The sequence below is a fragment of the Oreochromis aureus genome, linkage group 3, assembly GCF_013358895.1.
Source record: "Oreochromis aureus strain Israel breed Guangdong linkage group 3, ZZ_aureus, whole genome shotgun sequence".
Taxonomy (NCBI): Eukaryota; Metazoa; Chordata; class Actinopteri; order Cichliformes; family Cichlidae; genus Oreochromis; species Oreochromis aureus.
Genome location: NC_052944.1, coordinates 65909368 through 65937086, shown reverse-complemented (window position 1 = coordinate 65937086; position 27719 = coordinate 65909368). Strand labels below are relative to the sequence as shown.

The 27719-nt window shown below is 39.4% G+C and overlaps 1 protein-coding gene across 1 annotated transcript; it reads right to left on the bottom strand.

Annotated features, from left to right (window-relative positions):
- Positions 1-306: 306 nt before the first annotated feature.
- On the bottom strand, positions 307-23213 carry LOC120437780 (C-type mannose receptor 2-like). Its single transcript, XM_039608335.1, has 6 exons — positions 23077-23213; positions 22217-22265; positions 1820-2203; positions 1382-1726; positions 1208-1296; positions 307-1124 (listed from the first exon to the last, which is right to left on the bottom strand). Exons 2-6 carry the CDS (start codon positions 22254-22256, stop codon positions 999-1001), a joined length of 984 nt encoding a protein of 327 aa, XP_039464269.1. The 5' UTR covers positions 22257-22265; positions 23077-23213; the 3' UTR covers positions 307-998.
- Between the last annotated feature and the right edge of the window lie 4506 nt (positions 23214-27719).

Sequence of the window (27719 nt, the reverse complement as noted above, 5' to 3'; positions counted from 1 at the left end):
TTTTATTCTTATATTCCAAATATCCTTGGGCAAGATACTAACCCCATGTTGCTCTCTGATGCATCCATCGGAGTGTGAATGTGTATGAATGTTAGATACTCAGCACTTGAAACTTAGAAGTGCCTGTGTGATTGGGTGAATGAATTAGTTGTGTAAAGTGCTTTGAGTGCTCAGACAGAGTAGAAAAGCGCTGTATAAGAACCAGTCCATTTACTTTTAATCTGTTGAAGTTTATTTTCCTACAGGTGTGGCATTTGGCCCAATCCCAAGTCAACCATCAGATTTAAGAGGGAGTTTCTTCTTCCGTGCATATTTCAGCTTAGTTTTTCTCTTGTGCTTTCATGCTTGCTCTGGTTTAGCTGTGGTTAACATCACAGCACTATAAACTGTGGGTTTATCTGCAGACATACAGACTCACAAAAAATATTCAAGAGAATTGTTGTGAGTCCTCAGGCTCCTCCCGTTTCACTCTGGGACAGCCTTCATGTCTGAGCAGGAACATTGGGATTGAACCTTTTACTATCATTGATAAAAAGTTATATATTAAACACAATTCTACTATAAAGCATAGCTGCAACGTGCGTATAACATACGTCCCAACAACAGTCAGCTCTCTTTTTCTCAACCTTCCTGTTTCCACTACAGCTGCTCTTTTTTTTCATTTCCATATGTGTAAGTCAGCAGAGGTTGCTGTCAGAATGCAACAGAACTATGGATCCTAATAAACTGCACACAGACAAAGCCTGTGCAGTGACGTCCAGAGAGGGACAGTGTCTAAAGTGTTGAAAGCGATGCTGCAAAACAAAACAAGAGACTAGAGCCTATCAGGAAAACTAGTGAGTGGACCTCTGATTAAAGAATTTCTACCAAACTACAACTGCAGCTGAACAAATGAGCTGTTGGTGGAATTTTACACTCTGAAATATTGAAAGATTTAAATGATGAGACAGCTCAGCACAACATGTTATTAATTTCACACATGAAGTGGTTCAGTCCAGTCAGACTTCAGTTTTGCAGCCACCATCCACATCCTGCCTCTTCAACTGGTCGTCACGGTAATTCTGGACTTTCCTCCAACGAATCCTGAAGTCTGTCAGTCCTTCTGACAGCATGAGGCCTGACAGCTGGACAAAATGTGCAGATGATGAAAAACATGAAGCATAGTTTGAACTTGTGCCAAGTTTGTGTTGGTGACTAAACTGCTGACCTGCTGTGAAACCTGCTGCTGGATCTCTGTGCTGTGCATGTCTGCCTCTGACTGAAGCTTCATTTTCAGCACGGTTTGCTTTTTCTCTGCTAAAAATGAACCACATATAAAAACACAAACATTAGTGTTTTACATGATGACAGGATGTTACAGTGTTTGCATTCTGGACCTCACCTGTGAAACAGAAAAAATAATATCTTCTGCCACAATTGCCATCAGCCCATTCCCCTGTCATTAAATATAATGCTCCACAGAACTGAAGTGAATCGAGGTTATTAGGGTCAGAAGGCTCCCAGTTAGTGAATGTGGAGGTGGTCTTGTCAGACCAGAAGGCCCAGGGATCCCTGTAGAGGCCAATCCACACATACTGAACCCCTGATCCTTTCAAAGTGAGCGTGATTTTGGATTTCTCCTCTTTGCTTCTTATACTGGTCAGGTCTGTGTGGTATGTCCTGCAGTACGACTGAGCCGCTGACCATGTTTGGTTCTCCATCACTAAGATGTAACTTGAATTTTGGGCTGTAAAAGATGAAAATGGTGAATTTTAAAACACTCACATCATAAATCTCATAAAATTGTAGGATAACTAGGGCAACAAATCGTTTTTCCTACCATTGTAACACAGGAAAGGGTAAGAATCTCCACAGGGTCTATCAACCATCTGTGTTTGTCCTTGAAGAGCCACACAGTATTCATTTGCATTTAGACAGTCTGGTTGGCCGTTAGCCCAGATCAAAAATGTATGAGTTCTGCCAACATAAAAAAGTTTTCCCTCCATGGACCACTTCCAGCTGTAACGATCATCATAGAGCCCTGTCCAAGCATAATAATTGATCCTTGGTGACATTGAGAAAAGCAGTTGGTTGATGTCGCTGTTGTAGATGGTGACCAAGTCAGTGAAGTGTTCTCTGCAGTAACTCTGAGCTTCAGTCCAGGTCATTTCCTGGTTCACAAAGTGGTATTCTCTGAAGGGGGGAGGAAGAGTGGAAAGTCCTCCTGAGAAAAATATAAAGTTTTTATTGGTGAAACTGGGTTGTTAGACAAATCACTAAAAAGTTCTAAAAATTAAGCCAATTTAAACGTCGGAGCGCTTTTGCAAATATGTGATATTTGAAGTTTGAGGCTAACCAAACATCACAAGCATTAAAGTAGAATAAGTAGAAATAGAATTTCCAGGTACATCAGGTGTTTTACTTTTACTCCTTACATATTTACAGATACAGATTTCTATTTGTTTTCTTTCTTTCTTTCTTTTTTTTTTTTACATTTGTGTTATTTGTGTTTGTGTCATTTGTGTTTTAACACATTTTGGAAAGTTTGTATTTCACGTCACTGTGTGTTGTCAATCATCAAACTTATTTTATCTAAATGAATGGAACAAAAACAGAAAAGAAAGTCCAGCTAGAGATTCCACCACCTGGACTTTTAACCATGTAAAGAGATTAAAGAGGCAAAAACATACAGTTTTTTTTAAAAAAAACATATGTCGCATATGTTTAAGACAAAGGAAAATAGAACTATAGTTTTTATGTTATTTATTTTTCTCTTCTCTGTTGTTAAACTGCAACAACTACATGTAATGCAACAATGTGCAACTAGTTTTCAACCCTCTGAAGCCAGGCCAAGTGATGGTTCCTGTTGGTTCCTTTGAGTGGCACTGTCACTTGGTGTTCACTCTCGCTGTGGTAGGGTATCACTTGCTGTTCCCGTTCCAACCCACAAGGGGTGTCCGAATTCGTAGGCTGCATCCTCCTGAGGACCCGGTCTTTGCGGTCTACGTGGGCCGGGTCCTCAGAAGGTCAGGTAAGCCGGAAGTAAACAGCTGTGAAACTGGACAGTCTAGCCTTCACCGCGGTCTCCATAGAGTTTAATAAACTCAGCCATCTGCTTGTTGCTATATAAAATATAACAGGACACTGGTGTAAATTCTCGACCATATCACACTTCTATTTTAAATCAGTTTTCTGTTTGACGTTTATTCAGCGGTGTAAAAACCAAGGAGGAACCCACCCGAGGGATTGATAAAATTTAATTTTATCTAATCTAATCTAATAATTTTAATCTATTGATTGTCGCTTGGTGTTCAGCCTATTAATCAACGAAAGACCAAAATAGACTTTTAATTCATTTGAAAGCCTGATGCTTAGCCTTGTCCACCCCCAGCTGTAAAACTCAGAAACCAGTCTTACTTGTTATCATCTATCGTCCACCTGGGCCTTACACAGAGTTTCTCTCTGATTTCTCAGACTTTTTATCTGATTTAGTTCTCAGCTCAGATAAAATAATTATTGTGGGTGATTTTAACATCCATGTAGATGCTAAAAATGACAGCCTCAACATCGCATTTAATCTGTTATTAGACTCAATTGGTTTCTCTCAAAATGTAAAAGAACCCACCCACCACTTTAATCACACTCTAGATCTTGTTTTAACATATGGCATAGAAACTGAACATTTAACAGTGTTTCCTGAAAACCCTCTGCTGTCTGATCAGGAAATGATCCTGATAACATTCACATTTACAATAATTGATTACACAGCAGTGGGGAGTAGACTTTACCTTACTATTCGTCACTGATTGAAGAAAATAAGAACAACCCCAGGTTTCTCTTTAGGACTGTAGCCAGGCTGACAAAAAGTCAGAGCTCTGTTGAGCCAATCATCCCTTTAACGTTAACTATATGACTTCATGAACTTCTTCAAAAATCACATTTTTATCATTAGAGAAAAAATTACCAATAATCATCCCACAGATGTAATATTATCTACAGCTACTTTTAGTACCATCAATGTTAAGTTAGACTCTTTTTCTGCAATTGATCTTTCTGAGTTAACTTCAATAATTAATTCCTCCAAACCATCAACGTGTCTTTTAGACCCCATTCCTACAAAACTGCTCAAAGAAGTCCTGCCATTAATTAATTCTTCGATCTTAAATATGATCAACCTATCTCTAATAATCGGCTATGTACCACAGGCCTTCAAGCTGGCTGTAGTTAAACCTTTACTTAAAAAGCCATCTCTATACCCAGCTGTCTTAGCTAATTATAGGTCAATCTCCAACCTTCCTTTCATATCAAAAATCCTTGAAAGAGTAGTTGTCAAACAGCTAACAGATCACCTGCAGAGGAATGGCTTATTTGAAGAGTTTCAGTCAGGTTTCAGAGCTCATCACAGCACAGAAACAGCTTTAGTGAAGGTTACAAATGATCTTCTTATGGCCTCTGACAGTGGACTCATCTCTGTGCTTGTCCTGCTAGACCTTAGTGCTGCGTTCGCAGAGGTGGAAAGAGTACTAAAATATTTTACTCAAGTAAAAGTACTATTACTTTGCTGAAATTTTACTCCAAAAATGTGTCCAGGTAGTCTGCTTTGGTCTCTTCAGAAGAGTCTTGATCTGACTCTGACTCCGCTTCCTCAGGCTGACTTTGTTCACCAAACACACTGAATGCTTTAATAAAGTCCGAGCCACTGTCTGTTGTCGTTCTTACTACTTTTCCCCTTATTCTGTATTGACAGTGAATGTCATCAAGGGCACCAGCTAGGACATCAAAGGTGTGGGACCCTTTCAACCTCTGGCAAGCAAGGGCAGCAGATCTCCTCTCCAAGGTTTCCTCATCTATCCAATGAGCTGTGACTCCTATGAAACTTTGCTGGTGTGCTGTCCAACAATCTGTAGTGGTGGCAACATGGCTTACTTTACTGAGGTGCAACATCAAAGTTTTTTTCATCTGATTGGCAGCTGCTTCTATTCTGGTCCTGAGAGTGGGTCCAGGGTCTGGAAATGACTTTGCATTGAGGATTCAGTGTCAACAAAAGTTCTTTAAAAGAAGGTTGTTCAACCACAGAAAATGGATGAAGACCTTCACAAATTAAATTAATCATGAGCTTGTCAACCTTTGCCTGTGATACTCGTCTGTTTGCACCCAATGCCATCACATCACTGATTTTTGCTTGCTTTCTTGGGGGTTCTGGTTGCTCCAGGGCTCGCTTCCGCATTGCTATAAAGTCACTGAAGGCCTTCAGCTTGGATGGATGCCTTCAGCATACAGATCAGAGATTAATGTGACTGGACCATGTGGAGCTATGCCAACCAGGGCTTTCATCGTGCAGTGGGATTTGTATGAAGAGTACGTTTCACTTTGGAGAAGTGGTGAGGATGGTGTCTGACACCTCAGCTCTGTACAGTCAAGGATCACCTGGGTGTCTGAGAAATCTTTGAATTCCTCAGGGAGGTAAGCTTGCACTTCTGCACGTGTAAGCCAGATGCATTGAGACCCCAGTGCAGTGGCAAGAAAATTTGTCCATGTTGCAATAATGCGGCTCACTGTGGACTGGTGTATGTTAAATCGATGTGCCAGGTCCCTCTCCTTCAAACCAACTGACAGGAAAACCAGGAAAAGAAAGAACTCATCAATTGGCTGTAGCAGCTGACTCTGGAAGGTGAAAACAAAAGGGAAAATGTTACTCCTTAAGCTATGAACTAGTAAAATTATGCTTTTCTTGGCTAAATGTTTTGAAATGGTTATGCATACCATACTGTACCATGAGGTAAACAATGAGGTGCTGTAGTACACAGGTGTATGTATGTAAAGGATGCTGAGTCCTTTAGCATATATACACCTGTGTATGTATGCTATTGTACATACAATAACATTACACCTCTAGTTCTAACTTTCAACAAACCCATAACCTACCATCGATGTGCGTGCAGGTGTCAACAATTCTTCGTTCCTATTGGCAGCTGACTTGGCTCTTGAAACCCGGATCATTTTATAGATGCAAGGCTCAATCAAAACCCAGAATGCCATCAAATGATCATAGCTTGGAAATCTATTCATGAGAGAGACATACATCATGTCAATCATTAATTAACATTACACACTGACATAAAAATAATGTAAACTGTGACAAATATGCTAATGGTATGCTACATAACATAGTCTGATTAAGAGTCTGTTTGGTGTTGTATTTTACCTGTAGCATTAGGATATCGTTTAAATACTAAAGCATCTACATGAAACATACAATCAGCAGAAACAAAATATCTATTTTGTTTTCATTAAGACTGGAAACACTTTCGAAATTTAACTGATGGTGACTTTGGTATATTTTAAACAGTTAGCTTGAATAGAGCTTAGGTGTACCTGGTATAGAATCGGATGTCAGTGTCGGAGCCAGCAAAACGCTGTAACCCAAATTCTCGCTAAACACGTAACTCCTGTATTTCCTTCCTCAGAGTCTCCACGTCTTTGGACAGGTCTTCTGCAGCTGATGCAGATATGTCCAATGCAGACGGCTCAGGGACTGAGCAGTAGTCATGATCTCTTGTAAGACTGTGCTCTTCTTGATCGTCAGGAGGAACTAGCTCAGGGCGTCGCTCCGTTCTCTCCCAAACACTACGCCGCAGTGGTTCAACTTTATAGCCATTCCACTCAAAAAGTGTTGGTACAGCCCCTTTAATAAGCCGCCTTCGACCATCAAGGGTTGTTGGCTCTATGAGTTGATCACTGGCAAAGTGTCTGCTGCAGACCCTGCTGTGAGAGGTAATCGTGAAATGATCCTGGCGTATGTTTACCAGCCATTGTCTTCTCAAGTCGGAATGGGTCGGAAAGCCATGAAAACTTAGTATGCCGTTAAATTTGGCTGAAGCCGAACAAAGTGGGACACAGCAATGCTCGGAGTATTTCTTCTCCTGTTTTTGAAAATGTTCTGTTTTAAATACTTTCCTTTTTATACTCATTCTGAAGTGACATTAGCATAGCTACCAATAGATAAACAAACATATCGGAAACGCCCAAGTGGTAGTATTTGGAAACGGAAATACGTCACACACCCTAGTGCAAGTAATGATGGGATTTCCGGCTCCTTTTAGAGAACCGGCTCTTTCGGCTCGCCTCACTAAAAAGAGCCGGCTCTTTAGGTTGTTTTGTTGCTTTAATTAATTTATTATTACAATAATATAAAATTATGCACAAAATTAATTACTAATGTAAAAAAGTGGTTTTATTTATATATGTTTATATATAAATATATGCGGTGGCCCCTAGAGACAAAGCACGTACAAACTCTAAAACACATTTCTAGCGTTAACTGAACTTCCAAAACAGAGCTATCTAGATCACTTAAATTACACAATTGAAAGCATATGTGTATTGTTTGTGTATTTATACACAAGCACTCATATATATTCAAATAACAATAATAATAATTAAAAAAAAAGTTCATTTACCTGTTACTACCACACACCGGTCGTTGGTACTTGCTGGCTTGTGTAACCTCTAGGTAACAAAAGCTCAACACTGCGCCTAGCATTCTGGAGCACTTCTGTTGTCTTTTGTACATGTTTTGGAGTTTTTACGTGCTTCTGACTTTTTAAGTGTTTTGGAGTTTGTACATGCTGTCTGTAGGGGCCACCGTAAATATACTTTTATTTATTCACTCCACATAAAATGTAATAATGAAATCATATAATACAAAAACCAACTAGTCAAAGATCTACTTTTAACTATTTAAATTTTCAGCTTTTTCCTTTTAAACAAATTTCAAATGAAACAACACAAAACACTGCAAACCACATCACAATTAAATATAAATTAAAATATGAAAAAGAAGATGCATATTCTCTGTCATATGGGCCTTCATGAATAAACTTTCTGAATCCTTTATCATCCGCAACTGAAAATAGTTGTGGATGATTACTATACCTTTCTAATGTGACGTTGTTGTTAGTGATGGGTCGGTCGCGAACCGACCCATCACTAACCTCTCTAAAACTACTAAGTCTAAAACTACTGAGTCCAGCGACCTGGTTGTTTCGTTTTTGCCGAAAGCACAGCATAGCAAACAAGCAGAACTCAAAGTAAAGAATCGATCTAACCAGGCTAGTATCGATCCGATACCGACTTGGGATCGAAACTATCGATATTTGGATCGATCCGCCCACCACTAGTGGCTGAGACGCAGCAGAGCTGAGGTGGAAGCGCTTGCCTTAAAACAGGACATATTAGCTACATTTAACCTTAAGTTACTCTTTATATAGTTAGGTAGGAGTCAGACCATGTTTCTGTTTAGCCGAAAAACATTACACCAGGTAACCTGCAGTGTTGAAAACGTGTTTCCTGACTATGTTTGTCATGCTGTGTAGTAACATCAGCAACATTTGACCGTCCTGTTGCTCCCATTTAAATGTATACAGCCTATTTAAAATCTAAAACTTAACATTGTCCGTAGCCTACTGTTGTTACCACTGTCCTGTTTGAAATGTAATGAGATGGTTTGGTTATTTGCCTTGAAAGTACACTGAGAGAGGACTTTTTTATTAGTGAGCTTAATAATATTTTTTGAATCTAGTTGAATACAAACTATTTGTGTGTGATTATCAGTCCAAAGAGGGAGAGAGGAAAGAGGGGAACATGAGGAGAAAGTACAAGGTCAGGAAGAACCAGGTAAGAAAACAGACACGGAGTACAAACAGGCACAACACAAACTGTAAAACTGGCAAAGAAATAAAACAACTAATTTTACGCATACAATCTTGAAGTTGTGTTCTCCCTATATTAAAGCTGCTGTACAGAATCTGCAAAACAAACTGGGTTGTCAGCCCTGGCACTGCATTACCATATTGAACTTCAGTCAGAGGAAGTCACGGTTGCCAAAAACTTTTTGAAGCTCAAGAGTGAGGCTGGTGCCATCCCAGATATGTTAACATTGTACAATCTTCTGGATAATCAGATCTTCCCCACATTGAAAACTGTTATTCAGGTTGCCCTAACAAACCCAGTTAGCAGCTGTAGCTGTGAAAGGTCTTTTAGTGTCTTGAGTCAGCTCCATACCTGCTGAGAAGGACCATGGGTCAAAGCAGACTCCAGCACCTGGCTGTGATGTCAGTTGAGAAAGAGATGCTTGAGCGACTTGACCACCAAAATGTGATAGACAGAGACGCCATAGGATAAAAGAAAAGAAAAAATCTGCAGAGCCATAGTAGTATCTGCATTAAAGATCTTTTCATACATTGTATACATTGTACCATAAGCCAAGGTGTCTCCATTTTTCAAATTTTTTAATAATATTTTATACATTTCAAGGACTCTTCTATGTTTGGAGTGCATTTTTTATGTATCTGTATCATATTATACATACACCTTAAAAGTGAATCTCTGTCCAAAAAATGCACTGAGTTTACTTTTTACTCACCATGAGCATCATTCATTATTCTTCCGCAGTAATTAAGGTTAGGTTATGTATTTTTTTTTATTCCAATCCATTCTTCTTTAGCAGCATTTAAATAACATTTATCAGATTTGATGGTTTTGTTACAGACTTTTCAAAAAAGTGTTTTGCTTTTCTTTCACAAATGTCGGGATTAAATTGTGTTAAAATGTACAAAACAGAGATGGTAAAATTTTGATGACTGATAATGGAAATGAAGACAACAGACGATGAGGACAGGGAGGAACAGAGGTTTAAATGCACCAAGGAGACAGTCAGAGGGAACTCGGGACAACTGGAGACATTTAAGGATGCAGGGACTGACAGAGACAGGGAAGAAGTCTCATCGTGACGAGTAAAGTTTAACTTGCCTGGATGGGCAGCTCTCTGGGTGCTCAGCACCCCCAAAGCTCTGATCCTAGAATCGCCCCTGCTACCCATCATTCCCTGCAGTATTTCCGAAGCGCAATGTTTTTTTTTTTGTTTTTTTTTTTAATTTACTCAGTAACGGGTGTGATTGAAAACGTAGCGAACTACAATACTTTTTAAAAAAATATACTTAAGTAAAAGTAAAATTACAGACTTGAAAAATGACTTTAAAAAGTACAAATACACAAAAAAACTACTCAATTACAGTAACGCAAGTAAATGTAATTTGTTACTTTCCAGCTTTGTGTGTTTGATACTGTTGACCATAATATCCTATTAGAGCAATTAGAGCACGCTGTAGGTATTACAGTGCTGCAGTGGTTTGTATCATATCTATCTAATAGACTCCAATTTGTTTATGTAAATGGAGAGTCTTCTTCACACACTAAGGTCAACTATAGTGTTCTACGGGGTTCAGTGCTAGGACCAATTCTGTTTACATTATACATGCTTCCCTGCAGTGTTGGGGAGTAATGGAATACATGTACCGCCATTACGTATTTAAGATACAAAATATGAGTAACTGTATTCCATTACAGTTACCGTTAAAAAAGATGGTATTTAGAATACAGTTACTTTGTTGAAATAAATGGATTTTTACGGTGGTATTTTCCTGTTTCATATTGTGGCGGGTCAGGACTGTTTGGGTTTTATTTGACAGCTACCTTCTGTTGTTCCAGGCGGCAGCGTTACGGTTGCCATGGTTGCAGGTTGACGCTCTCTCTCTGCGACTGTGTGTTTCCTGGGTGAGAGAGCGCCTTTTTGTTGTTGTTGTGCTAAGCTAATAGGCAGAATGCTACAGGCATAGCTCAAAAGAATGTAGCATCATGGGCAGTGTAGTCCGTCCTGCAGGGAGAATGGACTGCCATACACGTTGTGTCCGTGAGCACGAGGAGGGAGAAAAAGGTGAGTGGAATAGTACCAGTTGTCATCGAGCAAAAACGGGAAATGGAAGCATGTAAATATAATAATAACCACTGTAGCCAAGAAGAGTGCCTGAGAGCACTCGACTGTACACTGTGTTTGTGTTTTCCTCCTAAACAATAAGTTCCGTTGGAGCAGCCTTTCAACGCCTCTCTCTGTCTCTCGAAAGCAAAGTTGAGCCAGACAACAAAGTAAAGATATTTTTCGGCTACGAGCCCAACATCAACCCGACGTATTAGCCAGAGTGTCAGGGTCCTGGGTCCCTGATCAGTTATGGACTTGTATTCTAATATATGTATTTTTGGTATTGCTGTCCCTCATTCTCCCTGCTTGTAGATATATGTGTGTGGATGCAGGTGTTGCTGTAAGCACTCGTTTACAGGCATCTTCAGGTCTGGTGGGTGTGGCCCTGGGAGGTGATTGGCCACACCTGAAAACCGTGACACACCCACAGCTAATCAGGCTTCGTCGGAGGAGCTACTTGAGAGTGTGGTGAAGCTGGTGGACGCTGGATCATTGCATGGCTTCACGTTAGTCTCTCAACCAGTTCCTAGTTTAAGTCTGCTGCATTATTGTGTGTCTGACGGCTGCCTCTCTCTTATGTACGCAGGAGGAGCGGGGAGACGAGAGGACAGCGAGCACGGGGTGCTCATCACGGAGAAGCGGAGACAGGAGTACTAGCACTGGGAAGAGGACACGTCACAGGAGTCAGGAGAGCACAGGGATTTATTGTCATGTTTTTCCATCACTGTAAATAAACGCACTGCTAAGCACAAAGAGCTCCGCGCCTGGGTCCTCCTTCCCTACATCCCAACGGTTTGCCCTGCCAAACCGTGACAGAATGATCCAGCCAAGCATGAACCCAGCGGTCTCTGAGGAGAGGCTCAGGAGGGAGGTTATGCACAGGGTTTACAGACTCTGTGAGTTATGGTGGGAGAAGTCCGGGGAAGTGTTGCATCGCGCCGTGGAGAGGCGGCTGCAGGAGACTCTTGTTAAATTCCCCTGGCTGGTGGATTAATCCAGTCGTCTTGGACTTCTTACTCTCAACCCTCCACCTCCACTCTCCTACTCAGGCTGCTCACCGGCCCGGACAGCTGGTGGATTCACAGCCTGACACGCCGGCCCCGACGTCTACACAGAAACGGTGTTCACGCCGCCAGCGCCCCTCACCGCAGCCAAATTCCCGGAGCCGGCTGTGGTGAGTAATAAGGACACTTTTTCATTTATCATCCCGTCTGTTTCTTTGTTTACAGTGGATGGTGACACCGCAGACGCTGCTGTAAGCCAGCCAACAGTGCAGCTAGCGTTGCCTCAGTCAGCAGTCTCCACACGACTTGCTGCTTCACCATCTGTAGCAGTGCCACCGTCGTCTCATTTGCTTGCGGCCACCATTCTGCCATCTTCTTCACCACCTGGACTTGCCCAGCCCGAGCTGGAGGAACTCGCGCTGCCCGAGCAGGAGCTCAGCGAGCCGGAGCTGAAGCTTGCGCCGCAGCCAGAGGAGCTCAGCGAGCCGCCGACACTGGACCCGGGGCATGCCGCCGGAGGAGCAGCGCCGCCACCACCACTGGACCCGGGGCAAGCTGCCGGAGGAGCAGCGCCGCCGCCACTGGCTCAGTGGCAGACTGCCAGAACCATTTTGCCGCTGCTACCGGATCCGTGGCTGCCTGCCGGAGCTGCAGCACTTCCACCAAGGGGTTAGACGTAGTCCTCCTGAACTGTTTTGCTGCCACTGCCTAACCCGCAGCAGGTCCCACTTGTTTGCTGTCCTCCGGGTTGGCCGCCGGACCTGTGTTTGCTGCCACTGGACTGGAGGGTTAGACTATTGCACTGGGTTTTTCTTTTGTCGTTTTGTGGTGTTTGTTTAGCAGAGAGGTTTTGGGCCGCCCCTCCCTGAGCCTGGTTCTGCCAGAGGTTTCTTCCTGTTAAAAGGGAGTTTTTCCTTCCAACTGTCGCCAAAGTGTTTGCTCATAGGGGGTCATGTGATTGTTGGGGTTTTCGCTGTATGTATTATTGTAGGGTCTACCTTACAATATAAAGTGCCTTGAGGTTACTGTTGTAGTAATTTATATAAATTAAATTGAATTAAATTGAATTGAATACAGCAGTCCTACTCAAATGGAGGTACGGGCACCACTAGTGGTACATTGGCTCTCTCTGGTGGTATGCATGAAATCTCCCAATTTTTTTTAAAGATTAAAAAATATACCATTGTGGAGGTATGCAAAGACGACACAAGAGTTCTCAAGGCTCTTTTGGGAGCCAGAGTCGACCAGAAAACCAACCACTATAAAGAGTAGCCTTTCCTTATCGCCAGTGGTCACAGCCGCTACCGAGCGCTGGCGGGTTTTATTTCCCTGCAAAGGCAGCACGGCGCTGTCACCTTGATGGTAAAAACACAGCTCTTTCCGTGATGCCGCGGTGCCGCAGTCCCAGCCACCATCGATGAGTTGGATACCCCAAGAGAATTGGTGGGGGTGCGGGAGATGCCGTCGATGAATCGGGAACTATCGCCTGGATGCTGAAGCTTTTTTTCCACTCAATGAGAGTTAGGAACAAATGTAATTGCGTGGCAGGATGCTTTAAACAGAACAAACTTCAGTCAGGAGAACAACTGCAATATAAGGTGAGTCATTAATATACTGCAGAACTGTCTGGGCTGTAGTTACCAGTGTTGGGGGGGTAACGGAATACATGTACCGCCGTTACGTATTTAAAATACAAAATATGAGTAACTGTATTCCGTTACATATACCGTTTAAAAAGGTGGTGTTTTCCATCGAAACAATAAGTTCCGTTTTAACGCCTCTCTCTGTCTCTCGCAAGCAAAGTTGAGCCAGACAACAAAGTAAAACTATTTTTCGGCTACGAGCCCGACACGGAACCCGACGTATTAGCCAGAGGTCCCTTTATTATCGTTCAGAGCCGCAGACCTTCAGTAATAGTAATAAATCACACAGCAATAGTACATTCATATAGTTACAAAATATATTTTGGGCCATGTATTCTGTAATCTGTAGTGGAATACATTTTAAAAGTAACACTGGTAGTTACATTGTAAGGTTTTAAAAACTGAGCTTTAAAATGAATAGTAATTAGAAAAGCTCGGAAAGTGAACACTGACTTTTTTTAGGGGCTTGCTCAGATTAAATAGAACAAAATATAAAACATTATAACAAGTTAAAAACACAACAGCCTTAATAAATGCAGAGTAGTTTGGACCTGGAAGCACGTTTCATCAGGTCATCACTTAAAGATTGGATATCACACCTGCTGTGAATGTTTTAATGTACAGTTATTAGTGTGAATGCTTGTAAAAGCATTCACAGTATTGTTGTTGTAATCTTTATTAGTGTGAATGCTTGTAAAAGCATTCACAGTATTGTTCTTCTAATCTTTATTCTATTTTATCTATTCCGTACGTTTTTTGTACTCTATCTCCTTCAAAACCGTTCAACTTAGAAAAACCATTCAAACACCGTTAGAATCCTCTTCTTTTGGACATGACTGCTTCTATTTTTCTCATTTTTAACATTTATATTTTTAAAATTATTCAACTTTTTTCAACAAAAATTTCCCATGTATTTCAATGGGGAGACCCTTCAAATTCTCCTTCAAGTTACTCCTCTTTAAACTGTATCTACTTCCACATACATTGACGTAGAGCCACCATTCAAACTTTAAAACGAAGACAAGACATTCAACTATTCAACTTGTATTTATCTTTTCAATATCTATTATACTTTTTCTTCAGTTCCAGTTTAAGTTTCATGATGTTTTTTCACCCGTTTCAGAGTTTATAATGGGTGTGTATGGGACGGAATGTTGGGGCTTGAGTGAGACAGCTCAACTGGTAGAGTGAAAGGAGCAAAAAAATTAATCTTAAAATCTTTTTAAAAACTGCTGCTGTGTCCGCAGCGTTTCGTCTACAGGTATGATTTTACCGTCAAAACGTAGCCATCGCTGTCCTCTTTCATCCAATGTGTTTACTATTGTACTAGGTGTTATGGTTCTTTCATAAATGTCACCAATGCGCAGCCTACTCCCTCCAACTGCTCCATAGACTCCAATGTTAAAATGGCTCAGAAGGTTCGTTTGAAAATCAGAAGAGCATGGTGTCTTTACACTGTCACCACGTCCATATAATAAACTCCACAGGCATGAAAACCGAGAATTCAGTAGACTAGACATTGCTGCCGCTCACGGTGAAAGAATTTTGTCAATACGACTTGTACTTTTCATTTGGGAGCGATTTGTTTCGGCTTGACTTTTCTGTTCATTTTAAGCAGCAAAAGTGAGGTGCATGTCTGTGTGTGTGTATGGAGCCATTGGGTGCAGTCACTATAGCAACCAGGCTCACACCTGCCTGCCTAACGAGCTCTGTCTCTCACTGTGCCAAGATTCATCTTAAACACTTCTCTTTCAACTGCTGCTGTGTCCACAGTGTTTGCTTATGGAAGAAATATAGTATCATCAGAATCCAACTATTTTTAGACATTGAATTTATAACACTGAATTTTATATTTCTTCCATATTTGCTCTACAGCCATCATTTTACCCTCAAAACGTCGCCATCGTTGTTCTCTTTCCAGCACCGTGTCTTTCAAAGCTCAGACATTTAAACTTTTTAAACTCTGTGGATCCAAGTGGAGGGATCACAGTTTAGTCATTCAGTTAATCAAAGAATATGAACTTTTTATATTTATTCAGATGTTTTCTGACGCTAAATTTTCTTTTCTCATTACTTAGGTTTTTCTAATTTACATTTAAAAGATTTTCAGCTATTTTCCAACTTCTTCTTTGTGCACTTCAGCTTTTAGCAGTTTAGCACTTTTGTTTTCAGGTTAAAAATTCAGGTTTTTTTTCTCTCATTCAACATTTTTAACTTAAATTCAGCAATTAATTCATTTCAGTGCATACATTCAGATTCAAGCATTCACACTGCAGTTTCTTCAGAAAATGCACTTTCTAGTTCTATTTTATTATCTATTCCGTACGTTTTTTGTAGTCCTACTACTTCAAAACCGTTCAACTTAGAAAAACCATTCAAACACTGTTAGATTCCTCTTCTTTAGGACATGACTGCTTCTATTTTTCTCATTTTTAACATTTATATTTTTAATTTTATTCAACTTTTTTCAACAAAAATTTCCCATGTATTTCAATGGGGAGACCCTTCAAATCCTCATTCAACTTACTCATTTTTAAACTCCTACTACTTCCACATACGTTGACATAGAGCCACCATTCAAACTTTAAAACGAAGACAAGACATTCAACTATTCAACTTGTATTTATCTTTTCAATATCTTTTATACTTTTTCTTCAGTTCCAGTTTAAGTTTCATGATGTTTTTTCAGCCGTTTCAGAGTTTATAATGGGTGTGTATGGGACGGAATGTTGGGGCCAGAGTGAGACAGCTCAACTGCTACAGTGAGAGAAGCAAAAAAATTAATCTTAAAATGTTTTTTAAAACTGCTGCTGTGTCCGCAGCGTTAGCTCTACCGGTCTGATTTTACCCTCAAAACGTAGCCATCGCTGTCCTCTTTCATCCAATGTGTTTACTATTGTACTAGGTGTTATGGTTCTTTCATAAATGTCACCAATGCGCAGCCTACTCCCTCCAACTGCTCCATAGACTCCAATGTTAAAATGGCTCAGAAGGTTCGTTTGAAAATCAGAAGAGCATGGTGTCTTTCCACTGTCACCACGTCCATATAATAAACTCCACCGCCATGAAAACCGAGAATTAGGTAGACTAGACGTTGCCGTCGCTCACGGTGAAAGAATTTTGTCAATACGACCTGTACTTTTCATTTGGGAGCGATTTGTTTCGGCCTGACTTTTCTGTTCATTTTAAGCAGCAAAAGTGAGGTGCATGTCTGTGTCCGTGTGTATGGAGCCATTGGGTGCAGTCACTATAGCAACCAGGCTCACACCTGCCTGCTTAACGAGCTCTGTCTCTCACTGTGCCAAGATTCATCTTAAACACTTCTCTTTCAACTGCTGCTTTGTCCACAGTGTTTGCTCTACAGCCATCATTTTACCCTCAAAACGTCGCCGTCGTTGTTCTCTTTCCAACACCGTGTTTTTTTTTTTTTTTTTTTTTTTTTTTTTTATACTTTTATTTAACTTTTTTTCCCCAACAAATACAGAACTGGTCCAATAATAATAACACTGCACAGCACTAAAGTATTACAACATTATGTCCATAAATTATTGTCCATTAGGGTCCAGTTTGCAAGTTACTCCCATTGCTTCCAGTGGTTTCTTCCATTTGTCCACAAAAATTCGGTAGCTCCCATCAATATAATGTCCCAGCCTGATCAAAGTCAGAACATCAACGACGAGCGACTTCCAGAGAAAAATGGAGGGAGGCTCAGCCCCCACCCATCTCAACATAATACTTTTCCTGGCCACCATTAACAGTGACTGAATTACATGCTCATGTTGTACCAGTGAGACAGGGATATATCCCAATAAGCACATTAATGGGTTTTCTGTCACCTGATGACCAATGGCTGTACTAATATTGACACAGACCTCTTTCCAAAATGATTGAATAGTAGCACATTCCCACAAACAATGGAATCTAGTGCCCACTCTGACCTTACATTTGAGACAATTTGGAGATGTTCCCATGTTATACTTACTATAAATATACGGAGAAATATATACATTGTGCAGAATTTTGTACTGGAGTTCTTTAAATCGGTTACACACAGAGATTTTAGATGGAAGAAGCAGGATTTTGTCCCATGCCTGTATATCTATTTCACATTTAAGCAGCGTCCCCCAAGATTTTCTCAACCATGCCAGTTTATCCACAATTAGGGCATAAATCTCTGAATAAAACTTTGATACAAAATGTTTATGCTCCCTATTATCCAGAAAGAATTTCTCCAACCGAAAAGAGGCTGTTGAGATTTGTAATGATTTAGCATTTTTTAACACATAATTTCTCAATTGCAAATACTTATAAAACTCAGTCTTAGACATAGAATACTGGGACTTTAAGGCTTCAAATGATTTAAACTCGCCATGTTTAAAGAGGTCATAAAACCTCTTTACACCTACTTTATGCCATTCCACAAAGCTCGACCCTATGTTTTGTGGCAGAAGGTCTGGATTATTTATAAACGTTGACAAAATATTAAACGGAAGACTACTGTTAAAAAGTTTTCTCAGTTTTCCCCACGTCCACAAAGCATTATATATTACTGGGTTATATTTTATTACGTGAGGTAAGTCATTTAGACGTTTCCCTAAAAAGTTAACAGGTGAGGATGGTTTACATAATACTTCCTCAATATTTAGCCATGGCAGGTCAGAATGTTCATGTATCCAGGAAGAAAGAATCCTCGCTTGTATTGAGAGAACATAATTTTCTATGTTTGGCACTCCCCACCCACCCAAATCTTTCGGTAACTGTAGTGTCTCCAATTTAATTTTGGGTTTTCTTCCTGCCCAAATAAAATCCACCATAGCCTTATTAATTGCTTTAATATCTTCTGATTTCAAAATTGCAAATAACATGCCTGTGGGATATAGTATTTTCGGTAAGATTACCATTTTAATAAGATTTATTCTTCCCAAAAATGATATCGGGAGTGCCCTCCATCTTGTCAGCATCTCTCGAAGATCTTGAACCATTCCATTAATATTTTCTCTATATAAGTGACCAAGATTTGGTGTAACTTTAACTCCCAAATATACAAAACCTGATGGTGCCCAATGAAAAGGTTTAACATATGAAGGTTCGATGTCCCTTCCACTACACAAAGTCATTATAACAGATTTATCAAAATTTACCTTATATCCAGATATAAGACCAAAATCCTTAATACACCTAGTAAGAGCAGGTAGAGAGTTAGCAGGGTCAGTCAGTGTCAGAAGAATATCGTCTGCATAAAGCAATATTTTATGTTGTCTATCCCCAATTTTAACTCCAGAAACACTCGAATTTTGTCTAATGGCCATGGCCAAAGGCTCAATGGCCAAAGCAAATAATAATGGTGACAATGGACTACCTTGTGCTGTACCTCTGCTCAATATAATTGGGGAGGATAACAAGCCGTTAGTTAACACAGATGCTGTTGGTGATTTGTATATAATTTTGATCCACCCCAGAAAGTTTTTTCCAAACCCAAATCTTCTCAGTATTTCAAACATATATTCCCATTCAATTCTATCAAACGCCTTTTCGGCATCCATAGAAACAACAACCCCAGAGATCTGATGAAAATTTAAAAAGTGAATAATATTAAATAGACGTCTGGTATTATTGTAAGAATTCCTCCCCTTAATAAAGCCTGTCTGGTCAGCATGCACAATAGAGCACATTACTTTTTCTAGCCTAAGAGCCAATATCTTTGAAAGTATCTTATTATCAACACCAAGAAGGCTAATAGGCCTGTAAGACGAGCATGACTCCGGATTTTTATCTTTTTTAGCTATCAATGTTATATTAGCCTGGTACATAGATTCTGGGAGTTTCGATTCTTCAAATGCTTTATTAAAAACCCTTAATAATAAACTATTTAACTTCTCTTTCATTACCTTAAAAAATTCTACTGGAAAGCCATCTACTCCAGGATGTTTCCCTGACTGTAGTGCAGATATAGCTTTATCCACCTCTCTCAATGTTATGGGTGACTCCAGCAGGCTAACCTGATCTTCAGAGAGCTGAGGGAATGCTAAATCATTTAGAAAAAAGCCGGAGTTAAGCCTTGTTATGTCCATCTCAGACTGATATAAGTTTGTATAAAATTCTCTAAAACACTCATTAATCTGACGATTTCCTACTTGCCTTTCACCATTCACATCCACAATAGCTGTAATAAAAGAACTTGATGGAGTATTCCTTGCAAGACGGGCCAAAAAGCGGTTAGGCTTATTAGCTGATTCGAAAAGCCGTCGTCTGGCAAGAAGGACGTCTCTTTCAGCCTTTCGCGTGATCAAATTACGCAATGATGTCCTTGCAATATTAAGCTCACTTAATGTTTCAGCTGCATGTTTCAGCAACACCGTGTTTTTCAAAGCTCAGACATTTAAGCTTTTTAAACTGTGTGGATCCAAGTGGAGGGATCACATTTTAGTCATTCAGTGATTTAAAGAATATGATTTTTTAATATTCATTCAGATGTTTTCTGACTCTTAATAGTCCTTTCTCATTTCTTATGTTTTTCTAATTTACAATTAAAACATTTTCAGCTATTTTCCAACTTCTTCTGTGTGGTTTTCAACTTTTAGCAGTTCAGCACTTTTGTTTTCAGGTGAAAAGTTCTGTATTTTTCATCTCATTCAACATTTTGAACTTAAAATTCAGCAATTAATTCATTTCAGTGCATACATTCAGATTCAAGCATTCACACTGCAGTTTCTTCAGAAAATGCAATTTCTAGTTCTATTTAGTGTGAATGCTTGTAAAAGCATTCACAGTATTGTTGTTGTAATCTTTATTAGTGTGAATGCTTGTAAAAGCATTCACAGTATTGTTGTTGTAATCTTTATTATTCTATTTTATTATTATCTATTCCGTACGTTTTTTGTACTCCTACTCCTTCAAAACCGTTCAACTTAGAAAAACCATTCAAACACCGTTAGATTCCTCTTCTTTTGGAATGGTGTGCTTCTATTTTTCTCATTTTTAACATTTATATTTTTAATTTTATTTAACTTTTTCAACAAAATTTCCCATGTATTTCAATGGGGAGACCCTTCAAATTCTCCTTCAACTCACTCATTTTTAAACTCTTACTACTTCCACATACGTTGACATAGAGCCACCATTCAAACTTTAAAACGAAGACAAGACATTCAACTATTCAACTTGTATTTATCTTTTCAATATCTATTATACTTTTTCTTCAGTTCCAGTTTAAGTTTCATGATGTTTTTTCACCCGTTTCAGAGTTTATAATGGGTGTGTATGGGACGGAATGTTGGGGCTAGAGTGAGACAGCTCAACTGCCACAGTGAGAGAAGCAAAAAAATTAATCTTAAAATGTTTTTTAAAACTGCTGCTGTGTCCGCAGCGTTTGCTCTACAGGTATGATTTTACCCTCAAAACGTAGCCATCGCTGTCCTCTTTCATCCAATGTGTTTACTATTGTACTAGGTGTTATGGTTCTTTCATAAATGTCACCAATGCACAGCCTCCTCCCTCCAACTGCTCCATAGACTCTAATGTTAAAATGGCTCAGAAGGTTCGTTTGAAAATCAGAAGAGCATGGTGTCTTTACACTGTCACCACGTCCATATAATAAACTGCACAGGCATGAAAACTGAGAATTCAGTAGACTGGACATTGCTGGCGCTCACGGTGAAAGAATTTCGTCAATAGGACCTGTACTTTTCATTTGGGAGCGATTTGTTTCGGCCTGAATTTTCTGTTCATTTTAAGCAGCAAAAGTGAGGTGCATGTCTGTCTGTGTGTGTGTATGGAGCCACTGGGTGCAGTCACTATAGCAACCAGGCTCACACCTGCCTGCCTAACGAGCTCTGTCTCTCACTGTGCCAAGATTCATCTTAAACACTTCTCTTTCAACTGCTGCTGTGTCCACAGTGTTTGCTCTACAGCCATCATTTTACCCTCAAAACGTCGCCATCGTTCTTCTCTTTCCAACACCGTGTCTTTCAAAACTCATAGATACAAACTTTTTAAACTGTGTGGATCCAAGTGGAGGGTTCACATTTTAGTCATTCAGTGATTCAACGAATATGAACTTTTAATATTCATTCAGAGGTTTTCTGACTCTAAATTTTCTTTTCTCATTTCTTAGGTTTTTCTAATTTTTATTGAAAAACTTTTCAGCTATTTTCCAACTTCTTCTGTGTGATTGTCAGCTTTTAGCAGTTCAGCACTTTTGTTTTCAGTTTAAAAACTCTGTATTTTCCAGCTCATTCAACATTTTTAGCTTAATATTCAGTAATTAATTCATTTCAGTGCATACATTCAGATTCAAGCATTCACACTGCAGTTTCTTCAGAAAATGCACTTTCTAGTTATTATTATTATTATCACTCGTCACATTGTCACGATCCTGGGTCTTATGACCCAGTATGACCCAGACATCCTGTTTATGACAGTTAAAATAAATAACATTCATATAAGAAACAAAATTGTCTTATGTAAACTGTATGTGGTGTTAAATAGGAGTTGATATAGACTTTTTTTAATGCTCCAATAAATTCTTTAAAATAAATTCAACATTTTTTGTCATAAATTCCTTTTAGAATGTTTATATACTGTAATGTTTCAAACAAGTGAATGCAGGTATTTTGGTATAAGGAGAAAAAGGTTTTCTCTTTGTACTTGTGGCTGATGTTTTAATAAGTTACGTTTTAAAACCCTTACATGTAATCAAATTACCCAAATGGTTTCAGTCTGTCACTGTGTGTTCACATGCTATAATTCGAATGCTTAAGATAATTATTACTGACCTGAGAGCAGTAGGATGAGCAGTAAACAGGTTTCTTCCATTCTTTGTGTCTGTATAATAGATAGTCATTATGATTACTGTGCCATATTTATTATATAAGATTTTTATCATTTAAAATTTCTTATCTCCATTCTAATAGCTGCTTGGTATATATTTAATATGTATGTGCAAAATAATCATATGCAATAGTTGTTATGTGAAGGCTGTGTGCAGGCAGGAGTGGTAGTAGGAGGACCCAAAGTGCAGACACTCGATGGCAAAACGTGAACTCAAAAGGTAACAAACTTGCAAATAAACTTGCTCAGACGGAACACACAGCAAGAACAGAGTAGATCGCGACCATGACAAACTGAAACACAGGGCTTAAATACACAGAGGGAGCAATCAGGGAATGGGCAACAGGAGGGAAACACAGCTGGGGGCAAATCAGGCCTAACAAAACAGGGGAAGCAAAACCAGACACATTATCATAAGACACGCACCTCCAGAGTAAAACAGGAAGAATAACACAGACTGAACTTAAAGACACAGACTCACAGGCAGGCACTGCAACAGGGGGAACAGAGACGTGGGACCAGGGCAGACACAGACACTGACTGGACACGGGGATATAGCCGACAGGGGAGACAGCAACTAAGGATTACACAGAGACATAAACCAAAAGACAGAACTCTAACAAAGAACCCAAAGACTAGAAATGATAAATAACATAATAAACTCAAAACTCTGGGTCAACGACCCAGGCATCCTAACAATAGTTTTTCAATGTTTACATGTATCTATGTCTATCGTGTCTTAAAATTTTTTTAAAACAATCATTTATAAGTTTTATCAATAATAAAGTAATGATGTATAACTTACCTGGCAGTTTATTTTTTCAATATGTTGACTGTTCTTTCAGAGAAGAAGACAAATATGTTTTAAATTATACTTCTTTATAATTTATTATCAAACATTTAGAATTTTAAATTAGTTTTGAGTGGTACCATGGACCTGCGTCTCTCTGGCTCAGACACAGAGTGCTGCCGCACCCAGACAGTAAACACTTTTACATGTCATGAAAACAGAATGTTAATGTGATTGGTCAAAAAGCTCAAAAGCTCATGTTTCATCTCCTGCACCTTTCAGACATCTCCCTATAAGGAGACATTGCTTCTAACATCACCATGGCAACCATCTCTTGTCAGGCCTGTAAAGCGAGCGGTGGCCATTCCCTAATAACTGATTGATTGCTCTGTTTTTTTCTCTCAGAGAGTCAGCCATACTTCTGGTGCCATCTCTAGTCTAGTCTCTGTCTATTTATGTCCTTTAAAAGAATAAATTCTAACATGCCTGAAGCTGACTTTAAACAAGGTTTTTATTTAATCTTCTAACAGATTTTACTGTCAAATGAGGACACCAAAACAGAGTGAATATCCTCTAGAAAATCGAGACATGTGAAGTTAATGATAGTTCAAATTCCAGATTGTAGTTAAGGAAACACTGTAACTTTTATCTAGTATTACAAGTATTATACTTGTATTGTATGTTCTGAACTTTGATCAAAGGCAAAATGAGTTTAATGATTAATCACCTTACCTTCTGTAATTTAAGATTAAGATCTCTTATCCGAGATCTCCCAAAATTAAATGTAGTGGCATTTTTCTGTCATGTAACCATACCTATGCTACTTTAAACCCATAAATTCTGTAAGTGACGTGTCTTGATGCTTAAAGAAGCATAGGCAAGGTTACATAAAGGTGAATCTACTTCACCAACATTTAAATCATTAGGGATATTAAGCTGTTAAAGTAGCTTTTAAAAAAAAGGCAAATAAGGTTAGATGTGGTTCTAGGAACAAACAACATGGTTAGTAGGAAGAAGTCGGGAAGGATTATAGAGTGTGGGCTTATAAATTGTCTTCATGATTCAGGGAATTGAAGTTTTTATTAGCAAGCAATTTGTTTTTACAAACTACTTTCTGTTGTCTGGTAAAGAAATATCATTATTAAAGAAGAGGGACTGATTGAATGGAATTAGATATTGTACAAGTATTGTCTAAATTTTAGGAATACTACTGTGTCAACATTGTACAAACACAACACAATGTACAAAGCACAATAGAGATTGACAGACCACATGACTTTCGTGCATTGCTTTGTGGGTACCCGTGGCAACAAAATCAAAACACTGCATCAAGCGCTAGTATTTCCAGCACCGGTAATCATTAATTCTGCGGTTTTAATCCCTACTTGCATTTTATTTGCCCCAAAAACAGTTCTGTACAAAACGACGGAGAACACGGCAGGTCCGTACAAAGACAGACTTGACAAAAAGGCAAAAAAAAATGGACGAGGAAAAAAATCAAAAGAGTGAAAGGGTCAGACCCATACAAGCATACAGAGTGAAGTAAGGACGTTAGCGTGCTGCCCGACTTTCATGATGCACATATTTATTATTATATGGTCCTAAGTTTTAGTGCATACACTCACAAAATGTTTAGGAACTTCAGATCCCTGCAACAAGCCCAGGTTCAGTTTACTTTGGTGATTTGGACTATTCCATTTCACAGCTGTTGTTGTTTTGTTTTTTTTTCCTTTATCTTCTGTACAGGCAAACACATCTATTTGTCGTTTCAGGTTCTAGCATTACACAACATTTTCAGATCTAATAGAAATAAAATGAGTGCTTCGTAATTCATTCAATTTATTGTCTTTATTTATAACTGGCATTATTGTTTCATTCTATTATAGACTCTTACAGGAAAGACGCAAAATTGTATTCCATCATGCTTTATTAGCTGCTTCGGTGAAAAACAAATCAACAATGCAACAAAAAAAAACAACAACATTGCAAAACAACATACTGGAAAACAGTTATTCATCACTTGATTGCTTCAATACAACCCTTGGGCACATATATGCAGGACGTTTCGTGGCTGTTTTGATCTCGCTCTCTCTCTTAACCAATCAAATCTGGCTGTGGTAGCAGCTTTAAACTCGGTCTGACCCAGGTTGATAGAGGGTGCCCAGTCTGGATCGCATTCCAGCATTTTGTAGGCTGGTTTTCCTACAAAACACAACAAACATTAGCCCTCAAAGCCACAGTGAACAAAGCAGCATAGCGCAAAGAATTCAATTCAAATCAATATAAAACTTATTTGTAACCTACATCAACAATTATGTTATGATAAATTACGTAATTACAACTACAACAGAAGACTTACATTTGTGGAAATGCTTGGAGCAGACTAACATGTGAGTTGGAGTGTTCTGAAACGTTATATTTGGTCTTTGAATGGCTGCAATCCAGGCCATCCGTTGGCTTTTTGTTACTTCGGAAATATGGCTTAAACAATTTCTCTTCCACAACGTAATCTGATAAAAAAACGATCTCTTTACCCGTCGGCTTCCCGTGGCTGCCATGCGACCGGCTATTGCAGTTAATAATACAACAGCTTCTTGCCATTTTTTTGTGTTTCTTTTTATCGCTGTGTGACTGTGCCACTCGTTCCCAGAATCCTTTGCGGTTTTACTCCTGAATGACGCCACATTTGCAATCTCTATTAGAAGTGTTTCTTCTGACAAAGACTTGAAATTTTAAAGACCAGCTAAGTGAATAAGGATCTGTGTCCATACTCTGGAGCTTTTGTCCTCATTGTCTGTCCAAAATTCTCACCGAAGCTCAATGATCGTAATGGTTAACACTCTGAAGTGTAACCTGTCGCTGGTGTTAGACAGGTGTTCACCTTTTTTAAATCATCTATAACTCCTGTAATGAATGAATCCTGAAAGCAGTGACTATGCACTTTTGTACTGTAGTCACATGAAAACAAAGGTTGATTGAGAGAAGAGAGAATCGGTAAGTGTGATGCAGCTCTGCAGAGAACTGATTTTCATTCAACATTCAGGATCTTTTTTATTGTTTTGCCTTTGCTGTATTATTTTCTGTGTTATTTCATGATATTTGGATGTTGACCTGGGATAAACACAATGATAATTGTGATTGTAATATAACTGACATAAGGAGGATTGTTACTTTCAGAAACTGTTGGAATTTTTCAATTGGCTTGATGGCTCAAGATTTTGCAGTAGTCTGACCCCAAACCTGAAGTTGAATGGCCTAATATCCATAGTTCAAAATCACCCCCAGTGTACAACTTTTTCTCTGCTGTGGTCAAGATGCTCTTAGCTGTTTTTCGTTGGTAGGGGAGAACATTTTGTTTCACTTTTCTTTAACATGTCATCATTATGAACATGAACTTCTCGTTTCAAGACCCTTTGTTTACCATGTCTTTGAGGACTGGGCAAGTGGCAAAGGGCAATCTGCTATGACCCTCTAAAGAGGTGATAAGGGATTGTAAAATCTTTCCGTAGGAAAGATCAAATGTTTAAGCAACAGCTATGTAATATGTAACCCAGGACTATGCTGGGATCTTCAGAGAGACTGCTGTCAGTGCTGCGATGGCTTCTCTCTCACTCAAGCTTGGGTTTATTAAAAGATGTTGGCTACTGCTCATGATCTCTGTAGGCTTTATTAATTACATTTCCATAACAATGTGGTAATGTGGGCAGGATGGTCCATGTGGTCACTTAAAAACAGCTCCTCAGTACCTCAGTCCTGCTGGCTGTCGAATTGAGAAAATGGAGAAGGTGCAGGATTGTGTGTTTTAGCGACCACTGACACCATCTAAAGCACCCCTTGTTTAACTTCCTATTGTTATTTTATCAAGTTATTTTCATATACTTTTAATGATTGTAGTAGAGTGTGTAGTAGAATAGATGGCAGACATTTTGTGTCATAAGCCACTGCCTCTGTTAAGAGATGGTTGTTCACAGTGGACATAGGCTGTGTCCCAATTCATCAACCGCACGCTTCTTAGTAGTGATGTGATGTTCTGTATCGAGGCTTCGAAGCTTGTGTCGAGTAATTGAGGGGGCGTTTCTGCGATGCACGTATCAAGGCTTCATTTATAGGAGGAGCTGAAAATGATGACGTCCGAAGCCTCGCTGCCCGGCTGTAGCACGTGACTGGTTCAGGAAGTGGTTCGAACTTTGCCGCGAGCTATGACAGCGATATAAACCCCTCAGACTTCATTCAAAATTTGGGTGTTTGATGGAGAGTTGCGGTTAGTGAGAGTTTGGAGAGAGTGTGGAGGTTTATGAGAGTGAGGAGAGAAAGTCAGGAGAGGATGGAGCCAGCTAAGAAGAGGAGGATGTCCTCCCCTGTGTGGGAACATTTTGATCTTATTCCTCCCAACAAGGTATGTAAAGTTCTACAGAAGATGTATTTTCATAATACTGATGGTGCAATACAATTTATTTTAAGCTGTCTTTACTTTTGTACAAGGTGAAGTGTTTGCTATGTGCCAGGGAGCTCGGATATAACAGCAACACCACATCCATGCTCAGGCACTGCAGAGCTTTGCATGAGACTAAGGGGAACACCGATTGTGGAGCAAGACCAGGTGAGCCATCAAATGCCATGATAATATAGCATGCAGTAATCTTACTAAGTGATAGAAC